This window comes from Pristiophorus japonicus, chromosome 9 (genome assembly GCF_044704955.1).
Source record: "Pristiophorus japonicus isolate sPriJap1 chromosome 9, sPriJap1.hap1, whole genome shotgun sequence".
NCBI lineage: Eukaryota > Metazoa > Chordata > Chondrichthyes > Pristiophoridae > Pristiophorus > Pristiophorus japonicus.
The window spans coordinates 64,937,739-64,962,449 of NC_091985.1; the positions used below are offsets into that span (position 1 = coordinate 64,937,739).

Here is a 24,711-nt window from a genome sequence, read left to right on the forward strand (position 1 = left end):
GGGGAGGTTTTCTGTTGACACATTGGCCCAGATATTACTGTCAAAATAACAGTGAGACTGATGTGATTTACTTGCAAATGGCACAGCAACTTTAGGCACAGAGCACATGTGCAGGTAAATGTTGATATCCAAAGGTTGTTGTCCAAGTTGTGCCGCTTCCTCATTAGCTTCGTAAAAATAGCATCTTGCTATCTGGCATTGAATAACATGATGTTGCCGTATTTGTGTGGTAGATATGAACTAAACTCACTGCAGAAAGTTAAGTCTTGTCTATTCCAGTCTAAATACCCTTTTAACAACATAAAAAGTATTAATTTCTGCCAAACAACCTATCTGGCACAGAAAATTAACTATTACAAGTGTAGAGTCTTATTCCTTCAGGTTTTAAGTGTTGGAGATTTAAAAAAAGGAAAATTTAAAAAAAATAACAATTTTCTACTTTTCCTTTCTTTTTTTCTCTCTCAATCCAAACTTTATTGGGCTCAATTTTCCCCAATGCCGTTTGTTGGCATACTTGAAGAGTTACATCCGTTTCTTTGGGGCCCAACTACGCCCCCAAAAAAATCATCCAACTTTCCCCATTTGAATTGTTGATTTTGGCGCCGTGTAGCCTGTCCTTTAACTTTGGGGGTGTAGCCTAAGATCTGCACCAAAAGAAACAGGTTGCCAGGGTAACGAGGGACACACTGTGGGCTGAGGCTGTAAAGTGAAACATACAACACATTCTGGCCAGCTCACAGAGTTTATACCAAAAGTCTATCCCCCCCCTGCTCCCGGTGCCCGGTGCCGTTCCTAACCCTGGATGAAAGGCCTCCCGGTGCCGGGTGCCGCTGCTAACCCTGGCCGAAAGACCTCCCTCCCCCCTCCTTCCGGTACTGGTGCCGGGTGCCGCTGCTAACCCTAGCCAAAAGTCCCACATAAGAGGTTAGTGTGCAAAATTAAAGCACATAGGATTGGGGGTAATGTATTGGCATGGATTGAAAATTGGTTAACTGGAAAGAAACAGAGAGTAGGAATAAACAGGTCTTTTTCGGGTTGGCAGGCAGTGACTAGTGGCTATTCACAATATATATAAATGATTTGGAGGAGGGAACCAAGTGTAATATTTCCAAGTTTGCTGACGACACAAATCTAGGTGGGATTGTGAGTTGTGAGGAGGATGCTCACGATTTAGATAGGTTGAGTGAGTGGGCAAACACATGGCAGATGCAGTATAATGTGGATAAATGTGAAGTTATCCACTTTGGTAGGAAAAACATAAGGACAAAATATTATTTAAATGGTGATGGCTTGGGAAGTGTCGATGTACAGAGGGACCTGAGTGTCCTTGTAAACCAGTCATTGAAAGCAAACATGCAGGTGCAGCAAGCAGTTAGGAAGGCAAATGGTATATTGGCCTTCATTGCAAGAAGATTTGAGTACAGGAACAAGGATGTCTTACAACAGTTATACAGGGCTTTGGTGAGACCGCACCTGGAGTATTGTGTGCAATTTTGGTCTCCTTTCCTAAGAAAGGATATACTTGCCATAGAGGGAGTTCACCAGACTGATTCCTGGGATGGCAGGACTGTCATATGAGGAGAGATTGGGTCGACTAGGCCTGTATTCACTAGAGTTTGGAAGAATGAGAGAGGATCTCATTGAAACGTATAAAATTCTGACTGGGTTGGATAGACTTGATGCGGGGATAATGTTTCCCCTGGCTGGGCAGTCTAGAAAAAGGGGTCACAGTCTCAGGATACGAGGTAGGAAATTTAGGACTGAGATGAGGAGAAATTTTTCACTCAGAGGGTGGTGAACATGTGGAATTCTCTACAGAAGGCTGTGGAGGCCAAGTCACTGAATATATTTAAAAGGGAGATAGATAGGTTTCTAGAAACAAAAGGCATTAAAGGGTATGGGGAAAAAACGGGAATATGGTGTTGAGATAGAGGATCAGCCATGATCATATTGAAAAGTGGTGCAGACTCAAAGGGCCGAATGGCCTACTACTGCTCCTATTTTCTATGTTTCTAAAGGCCTCCCTCCTCCTAGTGCCGAGTGCCGCTCATAACCCTGGCTGAATATGCCTCCTCATCTCTCCCATTTCTCCTCTCCCCCCCCCCCCCCCCTGCCTCTCTCCTCTCCCCTTTTTTCTCCTTTCCCCCTCTTTCTCCCTTCCCCCTCTCTCTCCCTCTCTGCTGCTGCTGTCCCGGCCGTGGAACTGCATCTGCTGTGCTGATTCTCTTACCTGCACCGATTTTGTTAACTGCCCAGAAGGTTTTTCCAGAGTGGTCACATACGTCGTCCTCAGAAAAATTGGAGTAAATTGGCGCTGGCCAAACTTGCTTAAATGGACAGGATTGGCGTGGGTAGCAGTTTACACCCCCAATGAAGTAAAAAAATCGTAGCCTACAAAAATCCTACCTAAGTGAATTACTCTAGCGCAGAAACTTTGGGGAAACTTGGAGATTCGAATTTACTCCAAAAAAAAAACGGTGCCGCCAAAAAAAGATGCAGATAATTGGGGAAGATTGAACCCTTTATTTCTCTTTCTGTACCTGATTTGCATTGAATTCACCCACTCTAGTTTGTACTGCCTTTTCAGTCCTTGCACTGTTAATTTCACAATCCTTCAATCTGATTGGTTAAGGAGATATACAGTTGCTTGCGACATTATCAGCTGGCCCTTTCAGCAACTTGCAAATACAAAAGGTTGCGAAATCTGGGGCCATTAAGGTGTTTGCAAGTATATGTGCATTTCTACAGTTGCACCAAATTCAACAAACTCTGATTAACCAAATCACTTGAAGGTGATCATGCATTCAATGTCTCATACAATTCATTGCAGGATTTTTGTGTTGAGCTGCTCAAAAACAGTTCAATCTTGAACATTGTTATTTATGGGTTATGTGAATAAGTGACTTTTTAAAATATATTTGGAAATTAACTTCCATAAATTATCCTTTACAGATTCCTCTACCCTGAGCCAATCTAATTTCTGCCAGTAGTTTTCAGTTTTTAGAAGTATTACTTTGAAGGGAGATTTACAAAGTGTACAATCTACTGATCATAATAAAATATGCTCCAGCAGGATGTTGGGCCAGATATAAACCTGATTCAAAAGGAAGTTTGAAGGAAGTAGACAAAATTTATCTGGAAAAATATGCTTTTCCTGTGCAAGCTGATTCCAAAGTTACATTGGCATTGAAAATATATGGCTTATTTCCAAATGCATCCAGTTGAAAGAGAATAATACCTTGTTTACTATTCAAAACAGATTTGGATTCATATGTAAATTTGTTTTAATTCAACATTGGTTCCTATAGTAAACCTGGGGAATTCCATGTTTCTGGCTCAGAACTAGGTTCGAGACCTGGTCCAGTTCAATGAGTTTGGAGAATGCAGCTTGTGCATCAAAACAGTCACTAATTCTCAATGCAGTGATTTTTTTCATACCTGTCACTAGCAGCTGAAGAAAACTAGTATTTGTGGATTCCCATGGCATTACTTATTGTGAATTGAAGGATATGCTCTCTTTTCTTTACCTGTTTCTAGCGTCTTCATGCTATGGGGATGAGGGTGCATCCATCTGAGCTCCTTTCCTTATATATCTTTGACTTGTATTTCTCTCCCTGTCTTTGTTTGTTGTCTCTGTGCTGTTCTGCTTTCCTTGTTTATGTCCCCTAATGTTTTTGTCTCTCACTTCTCATTTGCTTCTGTCATGATCTCTGTTTTGTTCTCCTTCTTACCACTTTTACTTCTCTCTGTCTTGGGATTCTCTCACTTTCTCTAGTCTTCTGCTTCTCGCGCTCTGGCTCTTTCTACTTTTTCTGTTCTTTTGAGATGATTGGTAGGTATCTTGACCAGGGATTACACTGGAATCTTCTGGGCTGTATAGCTGAGCACTGCGCCACATCACATTTGACATCAGAAGAGCTACTAACTTTTAAAAATAAATATTTTATGGTGGAACAATGAATGCTTATCACTGGAGTAACTGGTTGAGAAAAGTTAGAGTGGGTGATGTGTAATGAGAAGGGACTAATTAGCAATCTTGTTGTGTGAGGCCCCTTGGGGAAGAGTGACCATAATATGGTAGAATTCTTTACTAAGATGGAGAGTGACACAGTTAATTCGGAAACTAGGGTCCTGAACTTAAGGAAAGCCAACTTTGACGGTATGAGGTGTGAATTGGCTAGAATAGACTGGCAAAGGATACTTAAAGGGTTGACGGTGGATAAGCAATGGCAAACATTTAAAGATCACTTGGATGAACTTCAGCAATTATACATCCCTGTCTGGAGTAAAAATAAAACGGGGAAGGTGGCTCAACCATGGCTAACAAGGGAAATTAAGGATAATGTTAAAACCAAGGAAGAGGCATATAAACTGGCTAGAAAAAGCAACAAACCTGAGGACTGGGAGAAATTTAGAATTCAACAGAGGAGGACTAAGAGTTTAATTAAGAGGGGAAAAATAGAGTACGAGAGGAAGCTTGCAGGGAACATAAAAACTGACTGCAAAAGCTTCTATAAATATGTGAGGTTATCCACTACCGCAGTGAAGAGAAAAAGATTAGTGAAGACAAACGTAGGTCCCTTGCAGTCGGATTCAGGTGAATTTATAATGGGGAACAATCAATTGAACAAATACTTCGGTTCTGTCTTCACGAAGGAAGACACAAATAATCTTCCGGATGTACTAGGGGACAGTGGGTGTAGTGAGAACAAGGAACTGAAGGATATCCTTATTAGGCGGGAAATTGTGTGAGGGAAATTGATGGGATTGAAAGCCAATAAATCTCCGGGGCCTGATAGTCTGCATCCCAGAGTACTTAAGGAAGTGGCCCTAGAAATAGTGGAAGCATTGGTGATCATTTTCCAACACTCTTATCGACTCTGGATCAGTTCCTATGGACTGGAGGGTAGCTAATGTAACACCACTTTTTAAAAAAGGAGGGAGAGAGAAAACGGGTAATTATAGACCGGTTAGCCTGCCATCAGTAGTGGGGAAAATGTTGGAATCAATCATTAAGGATGAAATAGCAGCGCATTTGGAAAGCAGTGACAGGATCGGTACAAGTCAGCATGGATCTATGAAAGGGAAATCATGCTTGACGAATCTTCTGGAATTTTTTGAAGATGTAACTAGCAGAGTGGACAAGGGAGAATCAGTGGACGTGGTGTATTTGGACTTTCAAAAGGCTTTTGACAAGGTACCGCACAAGAGATTGATGTGCAAAATCAAAGCACATGGTATTGGGGGTAATGTACTGACGTGGATAGAGAACTGATTGGCAGACAGAAAACAGGGAGTTGGGATAAATGGGTCCTTTTCAGAAAGGCAATCAGTGATTAGTGGAGTGCCGTAGGGCTCAGTTCTTTACAATACCCCAGCTCTTTACAATATACATTAACGATTTAGATGAAGGAATTGAGTGTAATATCTCCACGTTTGCAGATGACACTAAACTGGTTGGCGGTGTGAGCTGTGAAGAGGACACTAAGAGGCTGCAGGGTGACTTGGACAGGTTAGGCGAGTGGGCAAATGCATGGCAGATGCAGTATAATGTGGATAAATGTGAGGTTATCCACTTTGGGGGCAAGAATACGACCTGTACAGGGTTTTGGTGAGGCCGCACCTGGAGTACTGTTTGCAGATTTGGTCACCTTACTAAAGGAAGGATATACTAGCTTTGGAAGGGGTACAGAGACGATTCACTAGGCCGATCCCGGAGATGAGGGGGTTACCTTATGATGATAGATTGAGTAGACTGGGTCTTTACTCGTTGGAGTTCAGAAGGATGAGGGGTGATCTTATAGAAACATTTAAAATAATGAAAGGGATAGACAAGATAGAGGCAGAGAGGTTGTTTCCACTGGTCGGGGAGACTAGAACTAGGGGGCACAGCCTCAAAATACGGGGGAGCCAATTTAAAACCGAGTTGAGAAGGAATTTCTTCTCCCAGAGGGTTGTGAATCTGTGCAATTCTCTGCCCAAGGAAGCAGTTGAGGCTAGCTCATTGAATGTATTCAAATCACAGATAGATAAATTTTTAACCAATAAGGGAATTAAGGGTTACGGGGAGAGGGCAGGTAAGTGGAGCTGAGTCCACGGCCAGATCAGCCATGATCTTGTTGAATGGCGGAGCAGGCTCGAGGGGCTAGATGGCCTAATCCTGTTCCTAATTCTTATGTTCTTATTCCAACATATTCCCCACTACTGATGTCAGGCTGACCGATCTATAATTCCCCGTTTTCTCTCTCCTTCCTTTCTTAAAAAGATAGAGTTACATATTTATGATCCAGATTAGTTTTATTCCAATTCCATTTTTAACTCTCATCAATTATCTGAAAATATTATAACCCAACATTATGACTTGCTTGATTTTGGGTTTTTATTTTGGACTGAGCATTTATGTTAGCCAAAATTATGCACATTCAAGAACTACGTACTCTAGCAACTGTGCCAGAGGATTTCTGCCAGCATTCTGATAAAACACCTTAATGGCCAACCCTCAAGTACTTTGCAATATGTCAACATAATTTCAATTTTACTTACAAATACAGATATTCTGGTAGCTAATCTGGCCGCCAATGAGGGAACCCATTTGGCCAGGGCTAGGTGCGGTGTGCTTTGGGCCCCTCCCACACAGCTTGCAGAGCATACGCAGAGATTGTGGGGCGAGGAGCTACAGCACATGCATGCGCACTCTAGCGTGCATGTGCAGAGGTCCCGGCACTGTTTTCAGCGCCGGGACCTGGCTCCGCTCCCACTGCTTGTGCTGCACCACGCCAAGGCCTGTAACATTCCAAGGAGCAAGGGGAATTCCTAGGTAAGTTTTCGGCGCCATTTTTAGTGTAGAAAACCGGCGGGGGGATGGGGAGGTGGGTGCAAACTTGGGCCCAATAGGCTTGCCAGCAAAGTTGAAGCCCATGGAATAAAAGGGACAGTGGCAGCATGGATAGGAAATTGACTAAGTGATAGAAAACAGAGAGAAGTGGTGAAAGGTTGTTTTTTGAACTGGAGGAAGGTGTTCCCCGGGGGTCGATACTAGGACCACTGCTTTGCTTGATATATCTTACCGACTTGGACTTGGGTGTACAGGGCACAATTTCAAAATTTGAAAATGACACAAAACTTGGAAGTATAGTGAACAATGAGGAGGATCGTGATAGACTTCAAGAAGACAATAATCAGGCGGGTTTAATAGGTGGACACGTGGCAGATGAAATTTAATGCAGAAAAGTGTGAAGTGATACATTTTGGTCGGAGGAATGAGGAGAGGAAATATAAACTAAAGGATACAATTCTAAAGGGGTTTGGAGACCTGGGGGTATATGTGCACAAATCGTTGAAGGTGGCAGGGCAGGTTGAGAAAGTGGTTAAAAAAACATACAGGATCGTAGGCTTTATACATAGAGGTATAGAGTACAAAAGCAATGAAGTTATGATGAGCCTTTATAAAACACTGGTTTGGCCTCAGCTGGAGTATTGTGCCCAATTCTGGGCACCACACTTTAGGAAGGATGTGAAGGCCTCAGAGAGGGTGCAGGAAAGATTTACAAGAATGGTTCCAGGGATGAGGGACTTCAGTTACATGGGTAGACTGGAGAAGCTGCGGTTGTTCTCCTTAGAGCAGAGGAAATTTGATAGAGGTGTTCAAAATCACGAAGGGTCTAGACAGAGTAAATAGAGAGAAACTGTTACCATTGGCAGCAGGGTCGAGAACCAGAGGAAACAGATTTAAGGTGATTGCCAGACGAACCTAAGGCGACATGAGGGAAAACTTTTTTATGCATCAGGTGGTTATGATCTAGAATGCACTGCCTGAAAGGGTGGTGGAGGCAGACTCAATCATGGCTTTCCAAAGGGAATTGGATAAATACCTGAAAGAAAAAAAGTTGCAGGACTATGGGGAAAGGGCGGAGAAGTGGGACTAGCTGGAGTGCTCTTGCAAAGAGCTGGCACAGGCTCGACAGGCTGAATGGCTTCCTTCTGTGCTGTAACCATTCTATGATTCTATGAATATTCTCTCTGTCGAGTAGGTCAATAAGTAGAGGTCATAGATTCCAAATCATCGGAAAAAGATCTAGAGTGGAGATGAGAGAAATCACTCCACGAATGTTGTCGGGTTCTGGAAAGCTCTACCTGAAGAAGCTGATTCCATAAATAATTTAAAAAGAGAGTTGGACAGGTACTTGAGGATGAGGAACTTAGTGTTACGGACTAAAAGCGGGAATGTAGGACTAAGCGTAACTGCTCTTTCAAAGAGCCAGCACAGGCACGACGGGCTGAACAGCCTCCTTCTGTGCTGTAAGTTTCTATGATTCTATGAGTGAACAAGAACTTTTTCCCTCAAGGAATGTTTATATGAAATTTGAACTCAGGAGGGGTGAAAGTCAACTTCGGCGGGGGAACATACATTCCACCTGATTTTCATTCCCGTTGACTTCAATGGAAAGGAAAATGGGACGGGGTGTATAACAGGCAGCTGATCCGTTATCGTCTGATTTGCTCCCCTGCTGAATTTCACCTTCAGCACTACGCAAAAGCCATACAATAACATTTATAAAAGCAGACTGCACAGCACACAGTGGCTTTGTGCTTGAATAACTTATCTAAGGTTTGAAAAATATGCTAATAAACTTTCATTTTTATCTAGATGCAATGAGTAGACTGCTGGCCTATCGGTTTGCCAAATGTCTAGCCTAGCCTCGCCTGCTACCTACTAATGGTCTGATGAGTTCTCTGTAAGGTTAACGTGTTGATGTGAATGGGAAATAACTTGAAATGCTTCATGGTTTTGCTAATGTCACTGGTATAAATGGAATAAAAGCAGCAGCATAAATTTTGCAATGGTCATCTCTCATTCACTCAAAACATTTTTTGTGAAAAGAATGGTGGAGGTGATATCGATTCAACTGCCAGTTACACAACTTTCCCAAAAACCGAGCGGCTCAATCACCCATTTTACACTATCACGTAAAGTCAAAATGACCCCAGTATGTGCTGAATACACCCCGGGCCACTCTTGTGGACATCATAACAATCATCTCAATAGTACAATTGAAAGGCTATCTTCAGACTTCTCCCATTTAGTTTCAAACTATGGGAAGGCCTAAAGTAAAGGAGAAAAACAAACACAACAGAAACATAGAAAACATAGAAACATAGAAAATAAGTGCAGGAGTAGGCCGTTCGGCCCTTCGAGCCTGCACCGCCATTCAATGAGTTCATGGCTGAACTTTGCAACTTCATTCCTGCTTTCTCGCTCTACCCCTTGATCCCCCTAGTAGTAAGGACTACATCTAACTCCTTTTTGAATATATTTAGTGAATTGGCCTCAACAATTTTCTGTGGTAGAGAATTCCACAGGTTCACCACTCTCTGGGTGAAGAAGTTTTTCCTCATCTCGGTCCTAAATGGCTTACCCCTTATCCTTAGACTGTGACCCCTGGTTCTGGACTTCCCCAACATTGGGAACATTCTTCCTGCATCTAACCTGTCTAAACCCGTCAGAATTTTAAATGTTTCTATGAGATCCCCTCTCATTCTTCTGAACTCCAGTGAATACAGGCCCAGTTGATCCAGTCTTTCTTGATATGTCAGTCTCACCATCCCGGGAATCAGTCTGGTGAACCTTCGCTGCACTCCCTCAATAGCAAGAATGTCCTTCCTCAAGTTAGGAGACCAAAACTGTACACAGTACTCCAGGTGTGGCCTCAGCAAGGCCCTGTACAACTGTAGTAACACCTCCCTGCCCCTGTACCCAAATCCCCTCGCTATGAAGGCCAACATGCCATTTGCTTTCTTAACCACCTGCTGTACCTGCATGCCAACCTTCATTGACTGATGTACCATAACACCCAGGTCTCGTTGCACCTCCCCTTTTCCTAATCTGTCACCATTCAGATAATAGTCTGTCTCTCTGTTTTTACCACCAAAGTGGATAACCTCACATTTATCCACATTATACTTCATCTGCCATGCATTTGCCCACTCACCTAACCTATCCAAGTCACTCTGCAGCCTCATAGCATCCTCCTCGCAGCTCACACTGCCACCCAACTTCGTGTCATCTGCAAATTGGAGATACTACATTTAATCCCCTCATCTAAATCATTAATGTACAATGTAAACAGCTGGGACCCCAGCACAGAACCTTGCGGTACCCCACTAGTCACTGCCTGCCATTCTGAAAAGTACCCATTTACTCCTACTCTTTGCTTCCTGTCTGCCAACCAGATCTCAATCCACATCAGCACACTACCCCCAATCCCATGTGCTTTAACTTTGCATATTAATCTCTTGTGTGGGACCTTGTCGAAAGCCTTCTGAAAGTCCAAATATACCACATCAACTGGTTCTCCCTTGTCCACTCTACTGGAAGCATCCTCAAAAAATTCCAGAAGATTTGTCAAGCATGATTTCCCTTTCACAAATCCATGCTGACTTGGACCTATCATGTCACCTCTTTCCAAATGCGCTGCTATGACATCCTTAGTAATTGATCCCATCATTTTACCCACTACCGATGTCAGGCTGACTGGTCGATAATTCCCTGTTATCTCTCTCCCTCCTTTTTTAAAAAGTGGGGTTACATTGGCTACCCTCCACTCCATAGGAACTGATCCAGAGTCTATGGAACGTTGGAAAATGACTGTCAATGCATCTGCTATTTCCAAGGCCACCTCCTTAAGTACTCTGGGATGCAGACCATCAGGCCCTGGGGATTTATCGGCCTTCAATCCCATCAATTTCCCCAACACAATTTCCTGACTAATAAGGATTTCTCTCAGTTCCTCCTTCTTACTAGACCCTCTGACCCCTTTTATATCCGCAAGGTTGTTTGTGTCCTCCTTAGTGAATACCGAACCAAAGTACTTGTTCAATTGGTCTGCCATTTCTTTGTTCCCCATTATGACTTCCCTTGATTCTGACAGCAGGAGACCTACGTTTGTCTTTACTAACCTTTTTCTCTTTACATATCTATAGAAGCTTTTGCAGTCCGTCTTAATGTTCCCTGCAAGCTTCCTCTCGTACTCTATTTTCCCTGCCCTAATCAAACCCTTTGTCCTCCTCTGCTGAGTTCTAAATTTCTCCCAGTCCCCGGGTTCGCTGCTATTTCTGGCCAATTTGTATGCCACTTCCTTGGCTTTAATACTATCCCTGATTTCCCTTGATAGCCACGGTTGAGCCACCTTCCCTTTTTTATTTTTACGCCAGACAGGCATGTACAATTGTTGTAGTTCATCCATGTGGTCTCTAAATGTCTGCCATTGCCCATCCACTGTCAATCCCTTAAGGATCATTCGCCAATCTATCCTAGCCAATTCATGCCTCATCCCTTCAAAGTTACCCTTCTTTAAGTTCTGGACCATGGTCTCTGAATTAACTGTTTCATTCTCCATCCTAATGTAGAATTCCATCATATTATGGTCACTCTTCCCCAAGGGGCCTCGCACAACGAGATTGCTAATTAATCCTCTCTCATTACACAACACCCAGTCTAAGATGGCCTCCCCCCTAGTTGGTTCCTCAACATATTGGTGTAGAAAACCATCCCTTATGCACTCCAGGAAATCCTCCTCCACCGTATTGTTTCTAGCTTGGTTAGCCCAATCTATATGCATATTAAAGTCACCCATGATAACTGCTGCACCTTTATTGCATGCACCTCTAATTTCCTGTTTGATGCCCTCCCCAACATCACTACTACTGTTTGGAGGTCTGTACACAACTCCCACTAGCGTTTTCTGCCCCTTGGTATTCCGTAGCTCCACCCATACCGATTCCACATCATCCAAGCTAATGTCTTTCCTTACAATTGCCTTAATTTCCTCTTTAACCAGCAATGCCACCCCGCCTCCTTTTCCTTTCTGTCTATCCTTCCTAAATGTTGAGTACCCTTGGATGTTGAGTTCCCAGCCTTGGTCACCCTGGAACCATGTCTCTATAATCCCAATCACATCATATCTGTTAACATCTATTTGCACAGTTAATTCATCCACCTTATTACGGATACTCCTTGCATTAAGACACAACGCCTTCAGGCTTGTTTTTTTAACACTCTTTGTCCTTTTAGAATTATGATGAAGTGTGGCCCTTTTTGTTTCTTGCCTTTGTTTACTCGGCCTTCCACTATTGCTTTTTACCTTTCTACCATCTGTTTCTGACTCCATATTACTTCACCCTGTCTCACTACATAGGTTCCCATCCCCCTGCCATATTAGTTTAAACACTCCCGAACTGCATTAGCAAATGTTACCCCCAGGACATCAGTTCCAGTCCTGCCCAAGTGCAGACCGTCCCTTTTGTACAGGTCCCACTTACCCCAGAACTGGTTCCAATGTCCCAGGAATTTGAATCCCTCCCTCTTGCACCACTGCTCAAACCACGTATTTATTCTAACTATCCTGCTCCCTCTACTCTGATTAGCACGTGGCACTGGTAGCAATCCAGAGATTACTATCTTTGAGGTCCTACTTTTAAAATTTAACTCCTAGCTCCCTAAATTCAGCTTGTAGGACCTCTTCCCGCTTCTTACTTATATTGTTGGTACCTACATGTACCACGACAACTGGCTGTTCACCCTCCCTCTCTAGAAAGCTCTGCAGCTGCTCCGAGACATCCTTGACCCTTGCACCAGGGAGGCAACATACCATCCTGGAGTCTCGGTTGCGGCTGCAGAAACTCCTATCTATTCCCCTTACAATAGAGTCCCCTATCACTATAGCTCACCTACTCTTTTTCCTGCCCTTCTGTGCAGCAGAGCCACCCATGGTGCCATGAACCTGGCTGCTGGTGCCTTCCCCGGTAAGTCATCTCCCCCAACAGTATCCAAAACGGTATATCTGTTTTGGAGGGAGATGACCGCAGAGGACTCCTGCACTACCTTCCTGCTCTTGCCTTGTCTCTTGGTCACCCATTCACTATCTGTCCTAACCCTTACCTGCAGTGTGACCAACTCACTAAATGTGCTATCCACAACATTCTCAGCATCGCGCATGCTCCAGAGTGAGTCCATCCGCAGCTCCAGTGCCGTCATGCGGTCTGTCAGGAGCTGCAGCTGGACACACTTCCCACATAGCACAGGAGGAGCATGACATGGGTCCGAGCTCTCCTGCCATGACGTAACCCTTAAATTAATTTACTTACTAAAATTTACTTAAACACCAAACAGCTTCTTAGTAGTTCGCTGCCAATTAAACCAATCTAAAAGTCAGTCTAAAAAAAAGTTATACTTACCAGTCGAACAGCCAACTACTTACCAGCTTGGCTGTGATGTCACCTCTCGATTTTGCACCCTCTATCTTTGTCTGCAGCTGGTTGGGCTGGTCTCTGGGCCTCCGTCTCCTACTCTCGCACTTCTTATCAGCTGCTCTAGTGTCAGCACTGGTGGGAAAAACAAGACAAAACAGCACCTGCCACCCCCACTTGCCCGAACTCACCCACTTACCAAACTCACGAATGCCACTCTATGCAGCTGCACTCCGTGTTCTGCACAAGCTGCCTCTTTTTAAACTGTATCTAGGTCAGATGACTCACTACTGGTCAGTTGTTTACAGAACTGGTTTTAACTAGCTGCTAATTGCCTCCTACTGGAGAGTTACCTTGTTTTTCTCTGCGTCAACCTGAAAGATTCCCAACTATTTAACTAAATAGATATATATAATCTATATATATATATATATATATATATATATAAATAAATATATTTAAAGTACTGTAGTATTAAAAAAAGCTGTACTTTTTTCCCTGTTATGTTTTAAATTATATTGTAACTAAGATGCTTCTAATCTGCAGAATCTGTTGAGATACAGATCATTTTTAAGTTTGATTTGAGTTACTTTACCAGCGAGCACTATTTATTGCAGCACTGCAAGATTATTATTCCCAAGGCTCCAGGAATGTCTGAGTGTATTTTCGTGGCCACAGTGTCAGGAGAAGTCATTAGGCAAGGCACCTCTCGTTACTGAAATACAAATGATATATACTCAGCTCATGCCTATTAATAACTATAAAGCTACCTGTTTACTTGTACTCTTGTGCTACATTCACCTTGCTATGAATTTAAAAAAGGGATATAATAGACTGGCTGCCATTGTTTTTAGCACCAATATTGGGTAATAGAAATATACAATGACAAGTCAGAGGTTTTGTTACAGTACAAGATCTCGTATTTATAGCTGGGGACAAACAATCAAAATCCCATCAGTGTAGTTGACGTATTGCTATTACGTCCATCTTAACACCAAAAAGAAGAGTTCTCCTTGCCTTTAATAACTGCAGCATGTTTCCTGAACCAGGTAACAGAATTACAGTGCATCTGTACAAAATGTCCTAAAAAATATAAATGTTATGTGCTTGCTCCTTAATGCCAGTTTCATTGCATTGATAAAACCTGTTCCTTGTACTTTCTTATACAAACATAAAATTGCACTTTACATCTGACTACAGCACTATTTTGAAGGAAAGTAATAATTAAAGATAATCAAAGATGATCAAAAGCCTTTTTGCCAAAATTCAACTTACATCAGTTTATCCACGCCATCACTAAGACTGCCTGTTTCCATTTTTGGAACATCACTCAAGTCCACCCATGCCTCAGCTCATCTGTTGCTGAAACCATCATCCATGCCCTTGTTACCTCTAGACTTGACTATTACAATGCACCCCTGGCTGGGCTCACACATTCTACCCTCTGTAAACTTGAGGTCATCTTAAACTTTGCTGCCCATGTCCTAACTCGCGCCAAGTCCCATTCACTCATCACTCCTGTGCTCGCTGACAAATATTGGCTCCCAGTTAAGCAACGCCTCGATTTTAAAATTTTCATCCTCATTTTCAAATCTCTCCATGGCCACGCCGATTCTTATCTCTGTAATCTCCTCCAGCTGCACAACCCTTCAAGATATCTGCATTCCTCTAATTTTGGCCTTCAGCTGCCAAGACCCTAAGCTCTGGAATTTCCTCCCTAAACCTCCCCTCCTCTCTACCTCTCTTTCCCCCTTTAAGATGCTTCTTAAAACCTACCGATTTCATCTGCCCAAATATCTCCTTATGTGGCTCAATACCAAAATTTGTTTATTAATGCTCCTGTGACGCGCCTTGGGTTGTTTTACTATGTTAAAGGTACTATATAAATACAAGTTGTTGTTGTTTATATGAATTGAGGATAAATGATAGAGATATAACAGCATGTAATTACTAGAAATATAAAAGAAAAACAGAGAACGGTGTAAATGCACTCATTTCAGTCAACATCCAATGAGAAAGATAGGTTGATGACTTGTAAAAACATATTAAAAAACATCTTTGGAAAGTGGAATTCTGGTTAGTTAGTTAGTAATGTGAAGACATAAAAGTTCCAGTGCATTTGTTTGGTGCATATATCTTAAATAGTAATATTTTCATATTATGCTCCTAGGGCTGTGACTCCCAGATGAGCATGTCTGAGATGTCCTGCAGTGAAAGCACTTCTTCCTGCCAGTCTCTGGCACATGGCTCAACACCAGAAATCCTGGTTGGTCTGCTGTATAATGCCACCACTGGCAGACTGTCAGTCGAAGTCATAAAAGGAAGCCACTTCAAAAACTTGGCAGTGAACAGACCACCTAGTGAGTACAAGGCTTGTCTAGAATCCAACAATGATGAATGACTCTTGTGTAGACTGAAAATATAAGTAACATTTAATTTTTTTTTTAAACTCAGTTGGTCACCAAATGAAGATATTTCTTCTCTGTTAATTAGAAAAACCATGTAAGGTAATGTTATTTGGAAATTGCGTGCAGCTCTGGAGAAATCCTGACTTTTTCATCATCAGCAATGCCTATTTAGTAAGCAATATATATGGAATAACACATGGTCAGGAGTAAAGTCCCAACTCTTATTTCAGTGGGAAGACTCTGCCATTGGTGCTTAAAAGCTATTTGGGTCTCTACATTGATGAAATAATAGTCAGCATTCTCCTCCTGACTCTGTATGTTGCTTTTTATTACATGTGTTAAATTGTTATTACTTCCAGATTTTACGAGTGTCAGATCCTGCACACAGTCATGTAGTAAAAGAGAGTAACCACTTCATCATTTATTGAAAGTTTCATATTACAGTATAATATGTACTAAATTCTAACTAATGAGTAGTTGTTTGAATTTTCTACTTCTCAGTAGTCAGATCTATAAAAAGGACAAAAATAAACTTCAAACGTCTTGGTGAATTATATTTGATTGCTATAAATGCCTGGTACAGAGTGGCCGCATCAATTGTCTTGGTTTAAAACTGTCCTCTTTCACTTCTAGGACTCAAGTTTACAGTCTAGACTGATGCCAAACAAAAAAAAGCTAATATTAATATTCAAATCTATGTAATATCTTCTTTACAGGCTAGAACTCACTACTGGTGCTATTTATTTTAAATGGGTGATAGCTCCATTTAAATAGTGGACAGGGGAATGGCATACGAATGCATTAAGTGTTCATTCACTGTTATTGCCAACAGTAATTTCTAGCCTTATATGTCAGCCCGACATAGTAGTCTTTATTCAATCTCGTGTCATTATCTGTAGTTACACTTGCATTAAAAATAGCAACTTTATGAGCAAATAAAAGGAACAAAAATGAAAGACAAACATGAGGAAAATTTAATTTATGGCCCCAATTACACTTCAAAAACAACAGAAAAGGGGCCTCTTTTAAGTACTTTCTTCCATTGCATACTCCCATCACTTTACAGATTAATGTTATATACCTTTCTCTAGTCAGCACAATTGCCCACTGGAAAAAATATTTTGCTAAAACTTGTGTAGTTTGAGCACTTTCCTGGACCAAGTTATGAAACAAATCTGGAAAAATATCAATTAAGGTTCTGTACACATTAAGTCAATATTTTTCTTTCAAGTCACAAACCTTTCTGTTGCAGAATGACTAAAACTAAACTAGGCTTGCACAATATTAATTAATTGCATAAGCCCTCAAGCAGTAGTTTTTTTAGGGCCAGCTTACAAACATTTTTGGGTCCTCAATATCCTTCACAATCCTTCATTAAAAAAAAAACTTCTAAACATATCTAATCAAAAAAGTATCGACAGCAATTTCTAGCAAACTGTAAAATACATTATAAACTTTAATAGAAACTTCCAAACATAATCACCTATTTATTGTTCAATAACTTCACACAATTCCGAATACATTTTTTAAAAAGTGTGCAAATACTTTGTATTAACCCCAAAACTATGGATTTAGCCATGGTGAAACTTACTGATGCTGCCTTATTTATTCACACAATTATTTTAACAAGACTTTATGGAACTTAGTATTTGCTCTGGTAAAACATATTGGAGCCAATAAGATGGCAGATGCCCAGAGCAATGAAGTACATAGCTGCCCCGTCCTTGGAAAATCGGGGACAGAGTCCTGGGCCTACAATGCGCCGGAGGTACTCAGCATGACGCAATGTAATTGTAACACAATAAGGGCTAGGAGCCTGTTCACAAATTTATTGCTAGGATCATTAAGCCACCCAAGTTCCATTTAAATTAAGCATTGACCACATAATGTGCTTTGAGTGCCTGAGCAGTGCCATTGTCGGTGGCATGGCATTTGAGCTATATTATTGAATCCCATTGTCTTTTTACTGACTTTGGCTCTTTCTGAAAAATGGTTTACATTTTTTTTGCATATAATTCGATTTTTCTGCAATAATTCTGAAGATAGCTATTTGCTGGCAAATTTCAGAAAATAGAACTTTAGTAAATTGGCAAAAGTTTTGAAAATGTTTGCCTTTTGCATGTTATACTGGCACAGGAAGTTAATAAAGTTAATATTGTGTGCATTAGACTGTAGAGGACCTTTTTTTTAGTATTTTATTATATAGATATAATCATCATGTTAAAAGCAGTGAAAGTGCAACAATTTTCTTACTAAATTACAACCACATTTGTCTATATTTGAATATTTGGCTGTTGATTTTGATCATTATAATTTTTTTCCTGCGTCAGTTTTTTTAATTCATGTACCTGAAGTAACCTTTTTTTTGCAACCTGTTTTGCTAGATTGGTTGTGTAACTCTCTAACATGTTATCCTATATGGCCAGAGGTAAAAAGTTCAAAGTTAACATTATTTTCCCATTGCTTGTATCATTAAAGTTTGTAATTGTTGCATTATTACTGTGTGTAGAAACAAACTGCACTTGACAAGAAGCTCATTCTGAAAATATATATATCTCAAAAGGACTTGTTAACCTACTTCAAGTGACATTTGAAGGCCCATCCTACATGCTCACAGATAAGATTCTGTTTTCGTTTGCTATCTTGACAAATCACAAACTTGACTTTATTACAAAGAAAATCAGTTCCAGATTTTGACATAATGATCAATAAAGTGGGCAATGTGATGTCACTATGCAGTATAAGGGAAACAGGGGCCTGTGACTTTCTTGTTTATGAACAGGGAAGGGATAGTAATAGATAGCAAAGTAATTATATTTCTAAAAAAATTGCAAGTGTGTACTTTTGTGAAATGATAATGAGAAATTGTGTCATTACATCAGGATTCTAATAACCCTCTCTATTGAATCCTTTCTTGTTACTGAACTGTTAAGCTCTTGTACTTTTACCACTGCAGTAAACAGTGTTCCTCGTTTTAACTTTTGACCTATGACCCTTTCTCACCCAACTATTGACATCTGGCCATTATTTCTTTTACTGCTTTCCACCCCCTGTTGTCAGATGGACTGTTCTGTTGTCTAAAACACTTGATAGGTGGGCAGGTTTATATAATCCGAGGTGAGTTCCAGTACAGGATCGCTATTAGTGGCTCTTGTCTCCTTCATGTGAAAGAAACTTGCCAGCAGTGAAGCTGTCCACCATTCGCACTGGCTTACTAAAAGAGACTTTTAACTAATATTATTTTCTGTGATCAGGATAAATTATACTGCTGGAACTAACCATCTCTCCTTATGGAAAAAGATGTGGAGAAGGTCATTCAGACTAGATATACAGTTTTATGATTCACTACTGTATATAGAATCAGGACACTGGAAGCGTAGTGTTTTTTAAATTAAAAATAAAGGGGCTGCTTGAACCCTGATAAATATATATCTGTTTTGCCCAAAAAATATAATGCTTTGATCAGAATTTTTATAAAACTCAGATAAAGATAATTGACACACCTTTGATTACCTAATCATTTGTGAATGAATCGTTTATTTAACTATTTAACAGTTGCAAAAGCAAAACAGAAAATATTTAATACAATTGTATATATATTTAACACAATTTCTAAAAGGTACTGCTCTCTGTCGGTGAAATTTGACAGTTGTTTGACCCTATTTAATATTTTGAAGAGTCAGAGCTGGAAATATCTCATACTTGGATCCAGACCTTGCACTTAAATATTGGCCCAGATTTAGCAGTCAGTGTTCACCGTCATTACCCCTCTGAAACTAATCGCAACTTCAGGATTTAGCGCACACACATTTAAGCGCAGAAATCATGATGTTTCGGTCAGTCATTCACTGCTCCAACACAAGCTGCGCTGTGGACCCCCTCTCCCCCTGCCCCCCCTCCCCCCCCCCGCATAGCCAGTAATCAGTGGAACTGATGAAAACCTGAGCTTTTCTTTGCTAATATCATTGATATATACCCTATTAAATGTTAAACCTTGTTGGAATAGGCATGACTGGGGTTTTACCAGCATATTGACTGCTAAACAACTGCTCTGGCCCTGAAAAGCTTTTTATTATATTTGTGGAGTGTCAAATATTTATCTCCATTGTGATAAAAAAAAATTTTTAAACTTAAAACGATTTTTTAAAAGGTTGTTCATGATATTTCAGCTTCTACCTTATCCTCTTGTGAAAGTCCCAATCTTTATTTCACTCTCTGTGACATTTTTTTAAAGTCTGGATAAAAGCTGCTTTTCATTTCCTGGTTTCCAGTCTGAGAAAATTCTTTAATGTGATTGGCTGCTTATACAGCTTGTTGATGTCACTGCAGCTCTTCATTGGGAATTCCCATTACAGAGCACTGCAATCAATTGCACATTCAAGAACCTCAAGTTTTCGCCACAGAGGTCGCAAGATCTCTGTGGGCAGCTTTCTTTGAGGTAAGTGGCAAGCGCCTTTGCTTTGCCGCTGACCGCAAATTACAGGCCATGTGTTCTGATCAAGATTTCATAGAATTAATGCAATCTGATTTATTGGCATTTTATGCCTTGAATTACACATGGTAGACATGATTGACAATTTAGTTTTAATAATATTGCAAAATATAAAATCTGAAATTCTAAACAAAATTACCAGATAATCTGGATGAATTAGTCATCCAGAAATTTGAGACCAAAGGGGTCATTTTAACCTAACTTGTGGGTGAGAAACTCACAAGATTGGGTGCACCCCACCTAATATTACTCTCCATTGACTTCCTGACAGCCAGGTTAGGTTAAAATTGTCCCCTAACAGTCACAATTGTATCAGCAAAACACCAAAATTAACAGAGAGCAAATCTAATTTTATTATTTTTATAATTTTATAATTAAGTCTAGTCTCAATGTGGGAAATTGCAGATAAAGTTAGGAAAAACACATTCTTGATAGCTAGCTCCAAGTAGGGTAAGTGACAGTTTGCCCCTAAACTGCGGCATTGTCAAATTACCGCTCCACACATTCTGAAAACCAGCTCAAGTAGACAGCTGAACTCCACCAGATCAGGCAGACAAAAAGATTTTTGCTTTTACCATGGATATTATTGCTCCTGACTTTCAGTAAATATAAAATAAAATATGTCATAGTAATATTTATTATTTAGTTCAGTTATTACCTATCTTCTACAAAGTACAGATGAAGAGGTATTTAAAATTGTGAAGGGATGGGTTAAGGTAGAGTCAAACTGTTTCAAGTGACTGTGAGGTTTTGATTGAAAGTACATCGATGAAAGATTAAAGATAGGGAGCAGGAGAAAACTTTTTACACAGAGGGTTGTGAAGCTGTGGAATGCACTACCAAAGTTAGTGATCGAAATAGAGACTATTATGGGAGCAAATTTTTATCTTAAAGCCAAAATGGGCGCAAAGTTAGTATTGCAGCTATGGCACCCACTCAGGGCTACAGTCAAGAGGCCCAAACCATTTTCGGGTTCATGCTTTATTTGAATATTACTGTGTAGTGCCTGTTTGGTGACTGCAGCTCACCAGTATTGGGCGTCAGAAAATCAGCCAGTTTCTCCACTAAGGCAGTTGGCAAATAAGGCTTGTTTTGGGGAGCTGATCTTGGAGGGAGGGCAAAAATGAGCTGACAGTGAGTGGAACGTTCCTACTGGCTGAACAAATATCTTTTAAAGATTTTTTTAAAAACCTGAGTGACCTTTAAAGACCATTGTTTAAACCGCTCATTGCTTGGTATAGCTGGATCCTGGTTTGCATATTTAAACAGCCTCCCACCTGTTTTGGATGGGAGTGCTGGGCTCCCATTTAAAGACCTGTCTGAAAATTGAATCAGGCATGCCAATGGTTGTCCAAGGTGCCCATCAGATTTTCATCTGCTGGTTGACCATTTTTCAGGCAAGTAACGGGTGACAAAGTTAACATTTAAGAATAGGTTGGTGATTGTGAAGGGATTTCAAGGGGTACAAGAACAGAGCAGGCACATGAGATTTGGACTACTGCTCATTTGGAGGATACACACCAACAGAGACTGATTGGGCTGAATGACGTGTTTCTTCTTCGTAATTTCTATGTAATTCTCTGTTTAAGGAATATTAAAGACAAAATAGATTTTCTTCCTCTTTAAAGTAAAGTTTGTTCTGGTGCACGTATTATGTTAGTACACCATCTTTTTAATTCTGGGACTTGTTTTTAAAACCAGTATAGACTGATTGCTGTTAAGGGTTCTACGTGAAGCAAACTTGGGCAATTTCAACATAGCACAAGTATGAATCCACAGCAGAAAACTATCTGAAATTCAGCAGCAATTGGCACAATGCTGGCAATCTCACTCAGGAAGCCCTTCATAAATGAAAATTTCACAGTGTTCTCCTGAAGTTGGGGCTGACATATATTGTTGAGCCAGGATAGGAGAGTTGTGTACTGAATGAAGCCTATACTATAACCAGTGAATGCCTGATGATATATAACTGTCGACAAAGAGGAAAATGTAACATTTCTGAGCACTGTCAACCTTCACCTTGGTCGGTACAAAATTGGGAAAAAGAAAACAAATTGTTGCAAGAAAAAGGTTATGCTCTATATTCAGATTCACCAAGATTCAAGTTGATAGTGTTTCCCAAACAGGACCAGTTATTTTCACATAACAACAAATTTACTTTCTTCATAACTGCTGCCAGTTCAGAATTTAAACAAAAACCAATAAAACCATGGAGAGATTGTTATTCCAGCCGTTGCTATATTTAATATCCATCCCATGCCGAATTGTTTTAATGGCATTCTTTGTGCTCCCTGTTGCCCCTTGTTCCTGATTCATTTTCATCACCTCTGCTATCTTTTAGGCATACCTTTTCATTTCTTCTGTGTATTGTATATTGCGGTATGGAGACTGACTAGTATGCTTACCAAGTGTTGTGGCTAGTGGAAGCTTGCTAAGTGTTTAATATTGTAGCAGTATAGTGATTATAAAAAAAGTGTTTTCTTCCTTCTGATGCCTTTGTTAAACCAAATTGCTTTTCCAGACACGTATGTCAAGTTAACATTGCTGAATTCCATGGGTCAGGAGATGTCCAAATGTAAGACGTCCATCCGTCGAGGCCAGCCAAATCCTGTGTACAAAGAAACGTTCATTTTTCAGGTAGCACTGTTTCAGCTTTCCGATGTGACACTTATACTGTCTGTGTATAACAAACGGAGCATGAAACGCAAGGAAATGATTGGTTGGATTTCACTAGGCCTCAACAGCTCAGGTGAGGAAGAGCTGAACCATTGGACTGAAATGAAGGAATCAAAGGGACAGCAAGTTTGTCGGTGGCATTCATTATTGGAATCCTAATGAATATGCGGTGGACTGCAGCGGGCTTTGGCTCAGGGGTTCAACACAATTTCTTTCAGACTCTTTCTTAACCAAACCAACGGTTGCAGAACACGACAGTTGCCTCATTATTGGCTCAGTTCATGATAATGCTGGAAAAGAAATGACTTTAAGGAAAATGTGAGGGAACACAATTTCCTGTATAATGTGTATCATTTACTATCAATGCAACATATAAGATGAGGCACAAGAGATTTTAGAGAATTAGAGAAAAATTATACTGTTTGAAAAGCCCAAACAACATGGTCTCTAGTGTTCAAGTCATTAGTTGAAGATATGCAGAAAAATAGTGGTCATATATTGCAACACAGGATGTTTCTGTGAAGTTGAAATGTAGGCTACATATTAGAAGAAACTACCATATAATGAATTATTTTGGTGAGGAACAAATTTAGTAACTTTACTTTTAAAAGGTCATGACAGTGAAATATTAGCATATCATATTTTAGTGATTATGAAAAACATATTCAAGTATCGGCTATTAACCATTTGTATGTCCAACCACCACCACTGGAATCTGTTTTTTGATGTTGAGTTGCTCTCTGACTTCCTGTCGCAAGCTTTGTGATTGGAAGCAATTGCATTCAAAGTACAGCGGGAAACTCTAGTACCACAGAAAGCAAGCACAATAATATTGTTGATTGGTCACTGTATCGGAAGCCAACTGACCACAATTATTAATTATACTGAACAGAAATTTCTTTGTCATTTTATTGATTAATAAAAAAATTGCAAAAATAACCACTCACCAAAATAATTAAGTTATATGGTATGTGAAGGTGCCTTTAGTACTCACGGGATTATAAGTTGAAAAATTACTCTTAGCTGTGCCCTATGGCTGGTGTATTGATCAGTCTCTTAACTCCTGTATATGGATGCTGTAAAGCAGCATTATATATGGTCACCAAAGCAGGGGAACAACTATTTGAGAGCAGGACATGGTGCATTGCTGATGGGTGGGTACTAGTATTCATTTCTCCAGTATCTCAGATAGGTATAGCAGTTGTATAAACAGTGTGCATCTGTATAAATGATATACAGCCCCTTTATGATACATGTGTCCTTACCAATGCCAGCTTTTCCACAATGTCTACTGTAGTACTGACCTACACCCACACCATTCTGTACATGGTCTAGAAGTAGTGTGGACTGCCACAAAATGTAATTGGAGGAAATTAATTTTCCCATCACCAGCATTGTTAATTCTATGAGCACAAAGCAAATTCATAACAACATATTTCAATGTACATAACGATAGGGGGAAAATCAGATTTAGTTTAGTTCTTTCAGAGAAATTGTCACGGGATAACCATTTAAAAAAAATAAGAATAATGATCTGGTGTGTTCAAACAATATAGGAATATCAAATAATATCAGTTTTACTCAGCACTGCTGAATTTTTCTTGTAATAAGCTGCATTGAAATATGACTCAGATTTTTTATACAGGGTCAATATAATTATCACATATTGCAACAGACTTCAATATTTCATACTTTGATACGATAAGCAGTTGCTATCCGACAGCCGTTCTTTTAAAGCACATTGGCTGGAGCAACAAAGCAACTACTTGTTTCAGCCTTAAGATCCGAATAAACAAGATTTTTTAGCAAACTACACCAAAAAAAGAGAAATAGTAAATCAGCAACTTCTTTCAAGTATCTAGCCAGTTATTGATTTATATTGGTACCAAC

At 40.3% G+C, this 24,711-nt stretch overlaps 1 protein-coding gene across 1 annotated transcript in view; it reads left to right on the forward strand.

The window, feature by feature from the left end:
* The window catches only part of syt14a (synaptotagmin XIVa), a 371,819-nt gene extending 347,415 nt beyond the window's left edge, over positions 1–24,404 (forward strand). Inside the window, exons 7-8 of the mRNA XM_070889413.1 lie at positions 15,416–15,605; positions 22,667–24,404. Of these exons, the coding sequence (XP_070745514.1) occupies positions 15,416–15,605; positions 22,667–22,980 (504 nt within the window). The 3' untranslated portion in view covers positions 22,981–24,404. The remainder of the gene's footprint in view (positions 1–15,415; positions 15,606–22,666) is intronic.
* Positions 24,405–24,711: the final 307 nt, after the last annotated feature.